The 18,032-nt window shown below is 44.2% G+C and overlaps 1 protein-coding gene across 6 annotated transcripts in view; it reads right to left on the bottom strand.

Moving 5' to 3' along the window:
• Positions 1-240: 240 nt before the first annotated feature.
• The window catches only part of STAU1 (staufen double-stranded RNA binding protein 1), a 79,177-nt gene continuing 61,385 nt past the window's right edge, over positions 241-18,032 (bottom strand). For 3 of the 6 annotated variants that reach the window (XM_037982658.2, XM_008014542.3, XM_008014573.3), the window contains 8 exons: positions 11,311-11,523; positions 10,043-10,186; positions 6,899-7,045; positions 5,233-5,308; positions 4,680-4,999; positions 4,029-4,151; positions 2,680-2,765; positions 241-1,788 (listed from right to left, as the gene is read on the bottom strand). In XM_037982658.2, coding sequence (XP_037838586.1) covers positions 1,773-1,788; positions 2,680-2,765; positions 4,029-4,151; positions 4,680-4,999; positions 5,233-5,308; positions 6,899-7,045; positions 10,043-10,186; positions 11,311-11,523 — 1,125 coding nt within the window. In that variant the 3' untranslated portion in view covers positions 241-1,772. Of the gene's footprint in view, positions 1,789-2,679; positions 2,766-4,028; positions 4,152-4,679; positions 5,000-5,232; positions 5,309-6,898; positions 7,046-10,042; positions 10,187-11,310; positions 11,542-18,032 lie in introns of all 6 variants that reach the window. The other 3 variants (XM_008014553.3, XM_008014535.3, XM_008014566.3) reach the window with 1 other exon arrangement.

Below are 18,032 nucleotides of genomic sequence, written 5' to 3'. Positions count from 1 at the left end.
GGTGAGAGATGAGGGTGCCCTGGGAAGTGTCCGGCAGTCTCCCCTCAGATCCCTGGGGTCATTTCTTTGGGTAGCAATGTCAGGTCTGGATGGGGCACAAGTCCCTACATCCAGGTACCCAACATGCCCGAGAGGCAGCAACGGTTCCCGCAGGGGCTGGCCCTGGTCCCCCACGACGAGCTTCCATCCCCTTACTCACATCTTCCCTTATTTTAGTTACTGCTCAACAGGACCAAACACTTCATTAGTAGCTGTTTATTGATCAATGGTTTGATATAAAGTTATTTCAGATCTTCAGATTTTTGCCCAGATGGAATCACAAGCATTACAAAGTTTTTTCTTAAAAATAAAAAAAGGATAGGGGCAAGTTGGGAGGGGACCAACCTAGCAGTAGTGGCATTTGAGAATAAATTAACAAAAAAAATTTAGTATTACCATTTATTGGTGACAAACACTAAGTTTTACTTACATTCCATGGGGAGAAAAATTCCAGCGTAAACAATGAATGGAAGCAGTACTTAACTCGCAGGGCTACCAGGCTTTCCATACGGACCACACGCAGAGCCTCAGTGCACACACTTCTGTGTACATTAACACAACATCAAAAGCAACACAGCTGTATAGAGAAATGTAGGTCATTCTTTTCAGCCCTAATGGAGATGTAATTAACAGTATCGAGCACTCTGGAAAATCAGTCTGCAGGTTTATATGGACTACATGGAGATCATATCCTGTAGTGTAGTGAAAGCTAAGTCCTCAAGAGCTGTATGTATAGATACACAATTTTTTTTAATAATCTTTAAAACAGAGATCAAAGTTCATTTAAGTCCTGTTTGCATTAACAAAAATAAAAATGAAATAAAAATGGAACCAAATGATCATCTAAAGTTTAAAATTCCTAAATTGTCCAATTTATACAACTGTGGGAGACTTATTCAAGGTTTTTGAAAGTCCAGGACTGTTTCAGCTGAACCAGAGGGCACATAATTTGCATCACTGAAATTGTCCTGGGTTAGTCAATTAAATAAAAATATCTAACCACATACACATGGATATGATCTTTGTCGGTTAGATTATTGATAAAGTCAGTCTCAGACAAGTTTCCAAACTGTGCTATATAACTAGATACAATTGAGAAACTCTCAAATGAAAATTTTATATAGTGTCATATCAATCAAAAGAAAATAATGAAACTAAGAATACAGATCACTGTTGGAAGAGAAAGCAGTGGTGATGGTGTGGGTACTGCAGGAGGTGGTGGGGCCATAGCACGCTAGAAAAGTTGGGTCACGCTGAGTAGGAAGCATTTGATTTTCTCTGGTGCTTTTAGCTCTGGGGCCAGTCAAAGGCCTCTCTCTGGCATGGCTGTCCAGGGTTTGTCCCAATGTGTCTGAGTGAGCCAGCCTGAGAAAGGGTCATGCTGTTTCTTCTTTCACACAGGGGGAAAAAAAGACCAAACACGGAGGTGCCCAGGGTGTGGATCTGCTGGTGTCCCGGGAGAACCAGCTGGCTGGGCAGCCCTTCTTCCCCACAGGCAGCTGCTATTGCATAGGGACCACCAGGTCACCAAGTGGCCGTCACAACCCCAGCACAGTCCAGCCCGGCCACAGCCGCCGCCTCGTGTCTGTTGTCTTCCCTGCTGCTGCCCACATCCTTTACCCACCATGTCTCTCGGCCCACTGGAGGTATCAGAAATTCCAAATTTTCAAAGCAGTTTCAGTATTTTCAGTATATATGTTGGGATTTTTTAATGGTTCATGGCCAGAAAAGGTTCAGCACCTCCCACACCTTTAAGGAAGAAAAATGAAAAGGATGCTAGTTTTGAAATGTAAGAGAATTAAAGTACTATTAAAAATGAAAAGAAATTGGCAAGCATCAGGAGTACAATATACAATACTAAAAGCCCCAGTTTATGATAACAAAAGTTTTCCCAGGATATGCCAGTAAATAAAATAAGCAAGGAGAGTGTGTGTATTTGCTGTCTCTGCGGGGGGGAAAGGAAGAAAATGAGGGAAGAAATATATGTCTATATTTGCATAAAGAAACATACTGGAAAGATACAGGAGAAACTAGTAAAAATGTGATCTATGGGGGAGGCGGTGGGGAGAATAGGACGGATGAGATGGGGGCTGTCTGAGGAGAAGATTGTACCTTGTAAAATAAAAGAGAGCTCTGACCATGTGAAGGTATGACCGACTCAAAAAGGTTTTTTTTGTTGAGACGGAGTCTTGCTCTGTCGCCTAGGCTGGAGTGCAGTGGTGCTATCTTGGCTCACTGCAACCTCCGCCTCCCAGGTTTTAAGCAGTTCTCTGCCTCAGCCTCTCGAGTAGCTGGGATTACAGGTATTTGCCACCACACCCAGCTAATTTTTGTATTTTTAGTAGAGACAGGGTTTCACCATCTTGGCCAGGCTGGTCTTGAACTCCTGACACCTCATGGTCCACCCACCTCGGCCTCCCAAAGTGCTGGGATTACAGGCGTGAGCCACTGTGCCCAGCCTCAAAATGTTTTTTAAAAGTAGAGCTCTCTGCCCAGAGAATTTGGAAACCTTTCAGGCAAAAGGGCCAGAAAGTAACTCAGGCAAATGTTTCCCCGCTGAGTCAGCAGATGGTATGAACTCAACACAAACGAGGGGCAACCTCCCCATCATCAGTGCCTCCCCTTCATCAGTGCACTCACACAGACATTGGTCCGTTTCCTGTTCTTGGCATCTCTGTACTTTGTTGGTCCAACTCAGACAGCAACTTTAAGATGTTCAGCGCAGCCTAGTGGGGATGGAAAGAAGAGTAAAGCCACAGCCATCACTTGGGACCACAGCATGATACACTGGTTAGGCAGGCAAGAGTTCCTGCTGCCCAGCAAACAGGTGGCAACTTCTTAAACTCTTGTACTACTAAATAAAACTTTGAATTTTTAATTTAAAATATAAATTTAAAAAATACTCAGTTACCTCATTGAATCATAACCTCTGAAAATGTTGTATTTTTCCTTCTAGTATTTTTAACCTTGTGGTAACCAGACTGTATAAATGTTATATCCTGCTTTCTAACAAAAATCTATCATGTATTTTTCTTTCTACAGAGACAGGGTCTCACTAAGTTAAGTTGCCCAGGCTCGTCTCAAACTCCTAGGCTCAAGCGATCCTCCCAAAGTGCTGGGATTACAGGTGTAAGCCTCCACACCCGGCCTATCATGTATTTTTCTTATTACGTTATCTTCAGAGACACTGTTTTGTTGTTTTGTTTTGTGTGTTTTGAAACAGAGTCTCACCCAGTTGCCCAGGCTGGAGTGCAGCAGTGCGATCTTGGCTCACTGCAACCTCCACCTCTCGGGTTCAAGCGATTCTCCTACCTTGGTCTCCCAAGTAGCTGGAATTACAGGCGCCCACCACCACACCTCGCTAATTTTTTTGTATTTTTAGTAGGAATGGGGTCTCACCACATTGGCCAGGCTGGTCTCGAACTCCTGAGCTCAGGTGATCCGCCCGCCTCAGCCTCCCGCAGTGCTGGGATTATAGCGTGAGCCACCACACCCCACCCAGAGACATTAATTTCATGCATGCATGATGTCCCATCAAGTAAATACACCACAGTTCGCTTAGATTTGTTAATCTGATCAATTCCTTTTCTCAGTTTTCTTATAACAGTAATTTCATCTGAATAGAACACCAAAGCAAGTGGTTTTTACAGCTGCCAGAATGTGGACCTGCAGTTCCTTGTTCTGGTGAGAGAGAAGTGAGTGCAGTCTCTGGGTGAGCTGCAGGATCCCAGTCGCCCCTCCAGACCAGCAGGGAAAAGGGAAAGGTGGACTAAAGCTGATGAGTTCTGATCAAGAGTGAGAAATCAATCCAATCAGCTACGACAAAAAGTCTTAAAAAATATGAACACTATCAAAGAATTAATTGTTCTCAAAGTCTACGGGAGAATCTTTCTCCCACCTTCCTCAGGCTAGTAACAAGCTGAACCAAGGCAGGCTCCACATAGACACACAACTTAACACCCTAATCCCTCACCCAAGGTGTGACGTACCATATCATGGCAGGACTCCACATCCTTGCCGATACCATGGCTGATCAGAGGTGGCTGAGAGGAGCAATTGATAAGAGATACAAATTCGTTCTTGTTGTTTTTGGGGAAGTCTTTGTATTCAACCTAGGGAGGAAAAGAGAGCTGAGGCTAGGTAGGGTAGGGAACAGCAAGTATGAGTGGGCTGAAGGGCTACAGCTCCGGGCCCCACAAGCAAGGAGATCACCCACTCTTCTGTCCAACTCAGCCTGACTGTGGCTATACCAAGACCTGCCCTGTCAGCCCAGAACCTTCCAGGAACCTAGGTGTCTGCTCAGAAGCCCTAGACTGGGAGAAGCCATATCCTTTCCCACCAGGCAGAAGGTGTCAGCATGATGAGTCTGTTCTTTGAAATCCAAATTTACAACACTGCAAGTGGTTAGAAGCTTTGTTTTTAGGGTTGGCTTGCATTTTGAAATATTACTAAAGGATAAAGAGGTTTCTCTTACCACATATGCTTACAATACTTCTATACCTCCTTCCCTGCCACCCTTCCACCACTGCTCCCCAACCCATCCCTGATTTAAGAAACAAAGTCCAAAGTTCATTTTCTGAGAGAAGCCAAAGGATGACTGTCCTGAGGCACAGCCATCACAGCTCAGGCCTGACAGTTACCTGGAATCCCTGGACTCTGGAAAGATAGTCCAGTTGTTCAGAGGGTCTCGTGAGAGGTCCATGGGGTACGTGGCCTGAAGAGATGTTATTCTTTAAAATGGTCTCGGCTGTGGGCGAGGTGCCCCCATACAACAACTCTCGGGCTATCATGGCAGTTACCGTGGCCTTGGCAGGATTTGGAGCTGCCCTGGTAAAATCTTTGGTGTGATGTCCTTGACTAACTCCTACGGCCTGGGCGACCTCGGGCACCATGGGAAGAATTCCAGCAGGCAGCTGCTGATGACTTAGGTAAGGCATCCTGAACTCATCCTCTTTATTACCTGGGAGGGACACACACGGTAAACATGAATCCACATCCACAGCCTGGAAAAACGTGATGACACCATCAAACCCCACGCTGGCCCTCCCCTTGGCATGCATGGCAGCGCAGGGAATCAGGGAATGATACACTTTGCATGCGGGACCTCACTGGCTGGACTCCTGCTGTCATTCAGGACCCATGCAAATCCCAGAATCACGTTCAGAGGAAGACGATTATTAAGATCACACTTACCAGTCCCATTTTCATCCCCAGAGCCAGGTTCAAAAAAGGTTACTTTTCTTCCATCCCCTGGTTTCTTTATGGGTGTCTTAAAAAAGAAAAAAACAAAGAAAACAAAAAAGGCCATGAGCATAAATCAGATCATTGAAAAATTAGCTCCTGCTATCTAAACCTACATAAAATCCAATCAGCAGTAACTGAGGCAATTGGCAGAAAAACCCTGCCCCACCTGACCACTGGCGCGCTGACAGACACCTGGGCAGAGCCTGCCTCCTTCTCCTAACGCACCCTCCTGCCCACACCCCTGCCCACAAAGAGCATCTAACAAAGTGCACTAACCTGTGAATGCTGAGCTGCACTCTGCACCCACAGGAAGACGGGAAGCATTTAACCAGAAAGAGCAGAGATGCTAGACAGTAGAGCCCACCAAGGTGGGGAAAGAAGCTTTCAGACTGAAGCTAAACAAATAAATCAAGAATATTTCCTGGAGCTGATATCCAATTAAAAAATAAGGTGACATTCCAAAATTAACACCCTTATGGGGAAAACGTTATTACCTAAGAATTCTGTCAAACACAACATCACCTTTCTACGAAGTAACAAAGGACACTATGAATGTCCTACAAGATTCTGAAATGAAAAACTCAAAATCCAAGTCTAAGATCTATACTGGTGGTATCTGGGGTCTCAGTCAGTTATTAACTGGCCACGACTGAAGCTGTTTCTCACTGTCAATACGACTGGCAGACATCAATGAATCAGGCTTGATTTCAAGTTTATCTCACCAGGACCATTCAGTGACGGGAAAGAAGATCAGCCTTGGCTTTTGCCGAGGTCCTGCTTACCACTTCTGGCAGACAAGAATTTTTCTTTTTACGTTCCTTTTTTGTTGTTGTTGAGACAGGGTCTGTCGCCCCAGCTGAGTGCAGTGGCATGATCATGGCTCACTGCAGCCTTGACCTTCCAAGGCCCAATCCTCCCACCTCAGCCTTGTAGCTCAGACTATAGGCACAAGCCACCATACCTGGCTGATTTTTAATTTTTTGTAGAGACAGGGTTTCATGTTGCTCAGACTGGTCTTGAACTCCTGGATTCAAGGTCTCAGCCTCCCAAAGTGCTGCGATTACAGGTGTGAGCCACCACACCTGGCCGTGAATTTTCCACAGGGGATTATTTTCATCTGATATTTAACTCACATAGTAAAAAAGAAATCCCAAACCTAAACTTTGGATTTGGCCTGTCTCTGCTGTCATACCATCTTATTTTCCCAGAAAAAACTGTCTGTTCCACAATTAACGAAAGCCTAACAGTTATAAATCTTTCACACAGGCTTCATTTCTAGAGCGCAAATCACACTTAGTAACTTCAATCCTAATCACCATCCTACGAATGGAGAGGAGCAAGCTGCCCTCCACAAAGGGTCCCCAGACCACAAAAATACTGACACAATCACGATCTAACCAGAGCCTACTGGGGCCAGTGGACATGCGAGGCCCCTCTGAGCACATTATGGTCCAAATGGATGAGACACTGCTCAGCAGCACTGCTTGAACTGCCAGGAGGATGAAGCCTTGCCTTGAAGCCTGCCCCTGGAGGTGCCCCAGTTCCCTAAGGTGAGGCGAGAGACCATTTTGCAATCAGAGAGCCTATTTTGCAATCAGAGAGCCTACACACTCACCTTCTCCTCTGACTTGAGTGCTGGTTTGGTGGGCTGCGCCTGCGGGACTTTGAAACCAAGGATCTCCAGCATGTTCTCGGCTGCATTGCGCTTGGCCACCTTCTTGTTGGTGCCCGCTCCTTCTGCAGTGTGGTTTCCAACCTTCACCTGCACGAAGAAGTCAAAACAGACCAGTGCTTAAACCTTCAGAACAACCACCAGGCAGGAATTGGTGTGTCTGCAAAATAACCCAACTATGGTCAGAAGCGAGATAACAGCAGTGCCCCAAACCTGGCCTCCTCGTCTGTGGGAGCTAATTATCAAACAGTCAGTAGCTGGATGTTAAACGTAGCTAGTATTAAACCTTTAATTACATAAGCTGATAATTATTTTAACAGAGGTAGTTTTTGACTGCATTTTATAATTATCTGTGTTCGAGGGTCTTTCCGGCTATTGCATTTGTATGATGGAAACAGTCTGTGATGGTGAACTACTGCACATCTCTTCTGAGCACTGTGATCGGAAGTATCACGCTGAGAGCCTGAAATCAGCCATAGTGAGACTATTGATACCACAGAAACATACAAATGCTACATATCAAAGATTAAGTTGTTTACTGATTGTCTAAACCTACAATGATGAAAAGGCTAATAAAGCAGGTTAATCTTAAAAGCATGAGAAGTCTGCAGCCATTACATTGTAACTATTACAAAAAACTGAAATATCTTCCCATCTTTGAAAATTATTATCTAATTTAGCAGAGAAGCCACTCATATCATTTACAAATGAGTGATATTACGTCTTCATTGTTTTTACTTTTTTTCTTTCTTGGGGGAGACAGGGTCTCACTTCATCACCCAGGATGGAGTGCAGTGGCATGATCTTGGATCACTACAACCTCCACTTCCCAGGTTCAAGCAACTCCCCTGCCTCAGCCACCCAAGTAGCTGGGATTACAAGCGTGTGCCACCATGCCTGGCTAACTTTTGTATTTTTAGTAGAAACGAGGTTTCACCATGTTGGTCAGGCTGGTCTTGAACTCCTGACCTCAAGTGATCCGCCTGCCTCAGCCTCCCAAAATGCTGGGATTACAGGCGTAAGCCATCAAGCCCAGCCTGTTTTACTTTCATCTTACCCGTTAACATAAATAAAAAATATCAACCAGCCAGGTGTGGTGGCTCACGCCTGTAATCCCACCACTTTGGGAGGCTGAGGTGGGTGGATCACCTGAGGTCAGGAGTTTGAGACTAGCCTGGCCAACATGGTGAAACCCCATCTCTACTAAAAATACAAAAATTAGCCAGGCATGGTGGTGGGCGCCCGTAATCCCAGCTACTCGGGAGGCTGAGGCAGGAGAATCACTTGAACCCGGGAGATGGAGGCTGCAGTGAGCCGAGATCGTGCCATTGCACTCCAGCCTGGACAACAAAGCAAGACTCCATTCACCGCCCCCCCCCCAAAAAAATGGAGCAAGACTCCATTCACCCCCACCCCCCCCAAAAAAAACTATATATGTTATATATATCTCAACCAGTATTCATGCTAGAACCAAAATCTTAAATCTAAAGTATAGATTTGTCAATGACATGAGCAACACCTTTGCTGAACTGGATAGTAATAAACCGTTATGTGTTGTCTGATTTTACAAAACTATCGTTGGTGATTGTCACACTGAAATATGTATGAAATTTACAATAAAGTGTATTATATATGATTTATAAATTGTGCTACACATCCTGTCAGTAAAATTTATAAAACACATGTATACATGTCAGTATAATTTATAACACACATCCTTTGTGTCAGTAAAATTTATAACACACATGTATATATATAACATACATATATTCAGCTTCTTCCACCAAACCACCCTCCCCGAAGAGCTGGATGTTAAACATGTTCCAGCACATCACTGCTTACAACCCCCTTCCAAGTTGATTGTAATAACAGGCACCTGGCTGCTAAAACGAAAGCCCAGGTCACAAGACTCAGAGTGTCAAAGAAACCATTCCCTGGCCTGGGACTAAATTCCAACCTGGCCATCTACCAGCTATTTCATCTTGGGCAAATTACTGATGCTCTCAGCAAACTGCAATTTCCTTGATCATTCTTTTCCTACCTTCTGACTGCATAGGTAAAACATACAAGGTCAACTTTGTAAGTTATACATTGCTATACAAGAGATAAGAATTCTGTCTTACATCAGAAAGCACTTAAATTCAAACCACAATTAAGTTAAGCTGCCTATGTGAAATGACCACTTAGCTTTGAACTTAATAAGCTAAGTACAAAGAAATATTCCATACTAATCTGAAGTGTCACCCAATCTAAGGAAGAGGCAACCCTGGATTCCAGACTCCACAAGAATTAGGAGGAAGAGGAACAGATCTCTTGATACTACTTACAAAATTTACCTTTGGAAAAGAGCAATGTCATAAACCTTCAAGGAGATGTAATGAAGAAAAATTTCACTCAGCACCCACCACCCCAGGACTCTCTTCTTCCAAATTTCGGTGCAACACACCCACATTCCCACCAGTGCACACAGCAGTAATGCTGGTGTGCAGACATTACATTCACATGTACTAAGTGTTTATTTTAAGCATTAAGATAAACAACTTAATCTTTGATATGTAGCCTTTACAGATTTCTGTGGTATGTTGAAGCTGTCAAATTATTGCAAGCCACAAGGTCTTAATAAGGATCACAGTTGGCTGGGTGCGGTGGCTCACGCGTGTAATCCCAGCACTTTGGGAGGCTGAGGTGGGAGGATCACAAGGTCAGGAGATCAAGACCATCCTGGACAACATGGCGAAACTCCATCTCTGCTAAAAAATACAAAAAATTAGCTAAGCGTGGTGGCACGTGCCTGTAATCCCAGCTACTCAGGAGGCTGAGGCAGGAGAATCACTTGAATCAGGGAGTCGGAGGTTGCAGTAAGCTGAGACTGCACCACTGCACTCCAGCCTGGGCGACAGAGTGAGACTCTGTCTCATTAAATAAATAAATAAATAAATAAATAAATAAATAAATAAGGACCACAGTTGCTGGCAGAACATGGCCACAGGATCCAGCCTCCTCACAAAGGTGTCCAGGCCTTGAACTGCCATCAGCCCCCAAGGCTGGACGTGGTCAGAGAGGCGCCCATCATCCGTGCCGACCCACCTGCATCACAAACTCCCTGCGGCGCGGGAGGCCTCGCTCTGTGAGGAGCATGTACTCTGGCTCCTTCTCCTTTTTTGCCTGCTGGATCTGGGCCAGTCTGCTAATCGGATTGATCCCCTGGCCATATTCTGGGCTTGTCTGTGGCTGAGGAACAAACAAGGCAGAAACTCTGTAATGTTATTCATTCCATGAACTTGGTCAACTCAGAGATCAGGATAAGAGAGGAAATAAGAGATTTTGGGTTGACCTAATGGCTCAGAATTAAATTTTTTTTAATTTAACATTTTGAAAATGAAAAGATGCTTTGATTTTGTATGACTGTTCTAGGTGGTTTTAAGTTCTTAGCAAACCAACATCAACATTTCACTATAACGAAACATCACTATTACTGCAACGGCTGCTTTTTAACATATTTCAACATATGACAGTAAATGGACAGCAAAAACATAAACCAATATTCCTACAACTCCCCAAAAGTCTGAGCTATGATGGGTTCCCAATTTTCTTGAAAAGAACTCAAAATCCAGAAACCATTTTTTAAAAAAAGCTCAAGCTGATGCCACATGGCAAGAAGAACCTCAGAATCCGTTACTTCCTTGTGGCCACCTTTTGTGCCAAGGAACCCTCATTCACTCTGCTAATCAGAGAAGTGACTTGCAGGCTGTATTAAGCAAAAAAGGGAAACAAAAGGGTATACATAGTATGCTTTTATGTAAGAAAAATTTGGATCTTGATACAGCATTAAACTACATATACTGAAAATCACAAAGTCCCCCATGGAATTATGTCCCCTTTCTGGGGTTGGGGAAGGGGTCAATATAATGCTTTCACAGATCCATTAGTGTGGCTCAAAAATCCAAAAGAAAAGGCACACAGAAAAATGCCTCACTCCCACCCTCCCGCCATGGGCCTCCTGCCTGGCACAAATCTCCTCCACCTTCAGAACAGCACCATGGTCACTGAGACAGAGGCACTGTTATTTCACCACGTGCCCCACAGACGGGCATGGCGTTCCTGCCCAATACCCCACTGTGATTGCCGGGGCTGTGATGATGTGTGTGCCCATCTGCGGGTACCTCTACTGAACTGGCACAGTGTCCTTATCTTACCTAACAGGTGGCTCTTGCAGCACCTCTAAGGGGTCTGGCAGGCCTGGGGTGTGACACGTTGGTCTCATCCCCTTTCACCTCGGGGACAGCAACCAGCCTTCTAAACCCCCCAACCATCTATAGGTCATGAAAACACCTTGTGTTCAGAAAAGTTCTCACCTTGACTATGGGTTTTGTTTTCTTTTTGATTCTGGGCTTTACTCGTTCAACTGCAGGCAGGGGCGGTAACTTCTTCAGCTCCTCAAGAACAGCTATGGCGGCGTTTTTCTTTGAAATCTTCTTGCTTTTCCCTTCACCTTCCCCCACAAACTCCCCAACCGAAACCTTGGTCACAAAGTTCTTCATGTGGGGTGGGCCACTCTCCCGGGCCACCTGTTTCAGAGGGAAAGACTGAGTGAAAGCGGACAGACACTTATTAAAAGCTGCAAGGCACACTGGCTGGCACACTTCACACAGACAAAGGGAAGGGGAATCAAGGACAAGGCCTACTAAATGAAATGAAGCAGGGATCATTTCAAATGCTTTCTCGCCTTTTTCTTACTTCTCAAACTGGTTTATGCTCTTGAGTCTGGTGAGTCCCAAACAGTCAGGCATGAAAGAAGACGACCTTTTTACTCCCATGCCCCTGGCTCGCAGGCTGTCCTGAGTTTAGTGTGGTCCAGTGCAACTGGCAAAAAGAAAGCTTGCCCAGCAAAGCCCAGAAACAAATGCAGCACAAATGCTCAAGTTTAATATCTGCTCTGAGCCTCCAGCCAGGACTAGGCCTACTAAATACTGGCTGCTATGTGGCCACAAAAGAGAAGGAGGCAAATCTCTAAGCACTGATAAAGAGGGATTCCCCGCACACATTAAGTTAAAAAAAAAAAAAAAAAAAAAAATCAAACTACAAAAGAGTGTATATGGTATGGTAGCTTTAGTTTAAGAAAAAAAAAGGACTTTATATAAATATCTACACATACATAAACAGACACATGTTTATAAGCTCATTTATGGAAAAAAAAAAAAGAGGAAGGATAAAGAAATCAATGGGCTGGACGTGGTAGCTCACACCTGTAATGCCAGCACTTTGGGAGACTGAAGCAGGTGGATCACTTGAGGTCAGGAGTTCAAGATCAGCCTGGCCAACATGGTGAAACCCCGTCTCTACTAAAAATACAAAAATTAGCTAGGGGTGGAGGTGCACCCCTGCAATCCCAGCTACTTGGGAGGCTGAGGCACAAGTATCCCTTGAACATGAGAGGCAGAGGTTGCGGTGATCCAAGATCACAACACTGCACTCCAGCCTGAGTTGGACAGAGTAAGACCCTGTCTCAAAGGGGAAGAAAAAAAAAAAAAAGCAAGCATTGGGCCGGGCGCGGTGGCTCCCGCCTGTAATCCCAGCACTTTGGGAGGCCGAGGTGGGCGGATCACGAGGTCAGGAGATCAAGACCATTCTGGCTAAGACAGTGAAACCCCGTCTCTACTAAAAATACAAAAAAAAATTAGCCGGGCATGGTGGTGGGCACCTGTAGTCCCAGCTACTCGGGAGGCTGAGGCAGGAGAATGGTGTGAACCCGGGAGGTGGAGCTTGCAGTGAGCTGAGATTGCGCCACTGCACTCCAGCCTGGGCAAAAGGGTGACGACGCTCCATCTCAAAAAAAAAAAAAAAAAAAAAGCAAGCAACGAAATTAGTTACCTACAACAGGTGTGAGGGATTAGGGCAGAGAGACAGGGGATGAGATGGGAATGATAGTTTTGACTTCTGGAAGCATTTACTGTTTTACATATTAAATAAATAAAACTAAGGCAACAAAGATGGGAAAAGAACCTAAAACAGCTGCATATTAAAGTGATTACAATCTCAAAATGGACCAAAGACCTACACAGAGGCGCTAACATGCACAATTCTCAGAAGCAAACATAGGCGAATCTTCATGACTCTGGGTTTGGCAACTGGTTTTTAAGATATGACACTAAAAGCACAGTCAACAAGAGGGAAAAAAAACAAGTCATGCTTAATCAAACTTTAAAACTTTTGTGTATCATGGACATTATCAGGAAAGTGATTACAATCACATAGACAGAAAAATCAGGCTGGGCAGGGTGGCTCGTGCCTGTAATCCCAACGCTCTGGGAGGCCAGGGTGGGAGGATCACTTCAGTTCAGAAGTTCAAGACAAGCCTGGCCAACATAGCAAGACCTTGACCTACAAAAATAAAAACAAAATTAGCCAGGTGTGGTGGTGTGCCCCTGTATGTAGTCCTAGCTACGTGGGAGGCTAAAGCAGGAGGATCACCTGAGCCCAGGAGATCAAGGCTACAGTGAGCTATGATCGCACCACTGCACCCCAGTCTAGGCAACAGAGCAAAACCTCACCTCAAAAAGTTAAAAAAAAAAAAAAAAATCTAACCGACATTAGCCAAGACACTCAAAAAAAGAAAAACAAAGTTAGAAGACTTACACTACCAGATTTTAAAACTTCCTATAAAATCACAACAGCTAGCATATGGTTTTGTGTAAGGATAAAAGATCAACAAAACGGCATGAAAAAGACCTGCATATACAAGGTCACTCAATTTTTGGCAAACACACCAAAACAAATTAAAAATCTCTCTTAAAAAATAGTACCAAAGCAACTAACTAGATACCTCACGGAGCGGGGGGAAAAAGAAAAAAAGAAAAAAAAAAAAAAATCAAACCATCATCTCTAACTCATACCACAAACAAAAATTAATTAGACCTAGGATCACTTAAATGTGATCCAAACTAAAACTACAAAGATTTTAGAACAGGAGAAAGCCTCAAGCTGTAAGGCTGACAAAGAGTTGAACACAAAATATATCCACCATAAAGACAAAAGAAAGAAATTCCTCAAAATTAAAAACCACTGGCCAGGTGTGGTGGCTCATGCCTGTAATCCCAGAACTTTGGGAGGCCAAGGTGGGCAGATCACAAGGTCAGGAGTTCGAGATCAGCCTGACCAACACAGTGAAACCCCATTGCTACTAAAAATATAAAAAATTAGCTGAGTGTGGTGGCAGGCACCTGTAATCCCAGCTACTCAGGAGGCTGAGACAGGAGAATTGGTTGAACCCGAGAGACGGAGGTTGCAGTGAGCTGAGGTAGTACCACACTGCACTCCAGCCTGGGCAACAAGAGCGAAACTCCGTCTCAAAAATAAATAAATAAATAAATAATAAAATAAAATAAAATAAAACAGCTCATCAAAAGACATTTAACAAGTAAAAAAGGGGGCCGGGCACAGTGACTCACGCCTGTAATCCCAACACCTTGGGAGGCTGAGGCAGGTGGATCACCTGAGGTCAGGAGTTTGAGACCAGCCTGGCCAACATAGTGAAACCACGTCTCTACTAAAAATACAAAAAGTAGCTGGGTGTGGTGGCACGTGACTGTAATCCCAGCTACTTAAGAGGCTGAGACAGGAGAACTGCTTGAACCCAGGAGGCGGAGGTTGCAGTGAGCCAAGATCACGCCACTGCATTCCAGCCTGGGCGACAGAGCAAGACTCTGTTTCAAAAAAGAAAAAAAAGAAAAAAAAAGAAAAAAAAAGTAAAAAAGGGGCCAGGCACAGTGGCTCACTCCTGTAATCCCAGAACTTTGAGAAGGCCAAGGCGGGCAGATAGCTTGAATCCAGGAGTTTGAGGCCAGCCTGGGCAACATGGCAAAACCTCGTCTCTACAAAAAAATACAAAAATTGGCCGGACTCGGTGGCTCATGCCTGTAATCCCAGCACTTTGGGAGGCCGAGGCGGGTGGATCACCTGAGGTCGGCAGTTTGAGACCAGCCTGACCAACATGGAGAAACCCTGTCTCTACCAAAAACACAAAACTACCCAGGCGTGGTGGCGCATGCCTGTAATCCCAGCTACTAGGGAGGCTGAGGCAGGAGAATCACATGAACCCAGGAGGCAGAGGCTGCAGTGAGCCAAGGTCACTCCAGCCTGGGCAACAAGAGCAAAACTCTGTCTCAGAGGAAAAAATACAAATACAAATACAAATATTAGCCCAGCATGGTGGCATGTGCCTGTAGCCCCAGCTACTTGGGAGGCTGAGGTAGCAGGATCGCTTGAGCTCAGGAGGTCAAGGTTGCAGTGAGGTGAGATCGTGCCACAGAACTGCAGCCCAGGTACAAAGTGAGCTCTTTTCTCAAAAATCAAATAAAATAGTGATTTCAAAATATACATATTTCCTAGCTCTATTCCTAACAAGGCCTAGGAGCCATGTCTCTCCAACAGGAACAAGCATGCTAGCACTCTGTCCTGTCTCTACACACAACTCCCAATTAGAAGGAACCGGAACTTCTTGGAGGAATGGCCAAGACTGTTTCTATTAGAAATTTCTGTTTCCATTGGGGCTAAAGCTAAAGCAGGGAAAGTTCAAAGTGGGGCTAAAACATTTTATTGTATCAGAAAGCATGGAAGTTCTCAAAATGTGAAGAGGGGAGGTACAAAGGTTATTTAATAAAGGACTGTCTTGGCCAGGCGTGGCGGCTCAAGTCTGTAACCCAGCCTCGGCGACAAGAGCAAAACTCTGTCTCAAAAGGAAAAAAAAAAAAAAAAAAAGACTGTCTCTTCAATAAACAGTGCAGGCACAATCAGACATCCAAATACAAAAAAAAAAAAAAAGTCCCTTATGTCACAGTATATATGAAAACTAACTTGAATCATAAACCTAAATTTAAGAGCTAAAACTAAAATTTCTAAGGAAAATGACTTTAGGTTAGCCAAACATATTTTAGCACACAAAAATTTGATGGCCAGGCGTGGTGGCTCACGCCTGTAATCCCAGCACTTTGGGAGGCCGAGGCGGGCGGATCACGAGGTCAGGAGATGGAGACCATCCTGGCTAACATGGTGAAACTCTGTGTCTACTAAAAATACAAAAAAAAAAGTAAAAAGCTGGGCGTGGTGGCGAGCGCCTGTAGTCCCAGCTATTCGGGAGGCTGAGGCCAGAGAATCGCTTGAACCCAGGAGGCACTTGAATCCTGAGGTAGGAGAATGGCATGAACCCGGGAGTGGAGGCTGCAGTGAGCCGAGATCGCACCACTGCACTCCAGCCCGGGGGACGGAGCAGGACTCCGTCTCAAAAAAAAAAAAAAATTGACAAACCACACCTCACCAAAATTCAGTACTTCCACTCTTTGAAAGTCACTTAAAATCAAACGACAAGCCACAGACTTAGAGAAAATATCTGCAAAATACTTATCTGAGAAAAAACCTGAATTCAGAATATATATAGAACCTCCAAAACTCAGTAACAAAAAGACACTCAAAAAAACTGACAAGACACGAACCTACATTTCATCAAAGAAAATAGTAAAATAATAACACGAAAAGAAGCTCAGTATTGCAGTCTTTATGGAGACATATAAATTAAAACCACAACAAGATACTACTGTCCACCTGCTAGAATGACTAAAAAAATTATTATTATTTTTTGAGACGGAGTCTCACTCTGTCCACCCAGGCTGGAATGCAGAGGCGCGATCTCGGCTCACTGCAACCTCTGGCTCCTGGGTTCAAGCAATTCTCCTCCCTCAGCCTCCCAAGTACCTGGGACTACAGGTGCGCACAACCATGCCCAGCTAATTGTTGTATTTTTAGTAGAGAAGGAGTTACACCATGTTGGCCAGGCTGGAATGACTAAAATTTTAAAAGCTGACAATACCCAAGTGTTGGTGAGGATGTAGAGCAACTAAAACTCTCTCATATCGTGCAGGTGAAGTGCACAACGATACATGTGGTTTAGAAAACAGTTTGGCAACTTTTTTTTTTTTTTAAACAAAGTCTCGCTCTGTTGCCCAGGCTGGAGTGCAGTGGCACGATCTTGGTTCACCACCGTAACCTCTAACTCCCATGTTCAAGCGAATTCTCATGCCTCAGTCTCCTGAGTAGCTGGGATTACAGGCACATGCCACCATGCCTGACTAATTTTTTTATTTTCAGTAGAGACGAGGTTTCACTTTGTTGGCCAGGCTGGTCTCAAACTCCTGACCTCAAGTGATCCGCCCACCTTGGCTTCCCAAAGTGCAGGGATTACAGGCTTGAGCCCATGAACCCAGACAACTTCTTACAAAGATATTTATTTATCATGTAACTCAGCAAATCCACTCAAGTATTTATTCAAGAAAAATGAAAACATTGTCTCCATAGATGCATATGTTTACTGTAGATTTACTAACAATCACCAAAAACTCAAAACAATACAAATCTTCAACTGGTAAATAGATAAATACCTTGTAGTGTGTACACACCATGTAACACTCTTGGTGATAAAAAGGAACAAACTACTGAAACACAACAGCATGAATAATGACTCCAAGCTAAGTTAAAGAAGCCAGACAAAAGGCAATGTACTCTATTTTTTCATTTATGTAATATTCTTAAAAAGGCAACACTATAGGGACAGAATGAGATCAGTGCTTGCCAGAGCCTGAGGATAGAGGGGAGAGACTGACTGCAGAGGGACACAGGGAAATTTACTGGGTGAGAGATGTTCTATTTTGACTATGGTGCTGGTCACAGAACCATATACACTTATCAAAACACATCAAACTGTGCACTTACACAGGGTGACTTTCACTGTAAATTATACCGCAAGAAGCCTGACCACCCCTTCATCCAAAAAAAACCACTGATGGGGGCATGTTAAAGGGCACAAGGACCAATTTAAAGGACAATTTGGACATCAAAATGGGTGACAGTAACAATGGAGTAACACTTTGGGTAAAAAAAAAAAAAAAAAAAAGCAGCAATGCATCTATACTGATAAAATTAACTATAAGAGGGGAGGAAGGAAACTTTTTTCTTTACTGTAGAATGCCAGCCTGGAAATGCAAAAAATCATCATTTTGACATCTACCACAGTGACAATCAGTGCCCG

Source organism: Chlorocebus sabaeus, chromosome 2, assembly GCF_047675955.1.
Source record: "Chlorocebus sabaeus isolate Y175 chromosome 2, mChlSab1.0.hap1, whole genome shotgun sequence".
In the NCBI taxonomy this organism is placed as follows: domain Eukaryota; kingdom Metazoa; phylum Chordata; class Mammalia; order Primates; family Cercopithecidae; genus Chlorocebus; species Chlorocebus sabaeus.
This window is presented reverse-complemented; position numbering and strand designations above follow the sequence as displayed.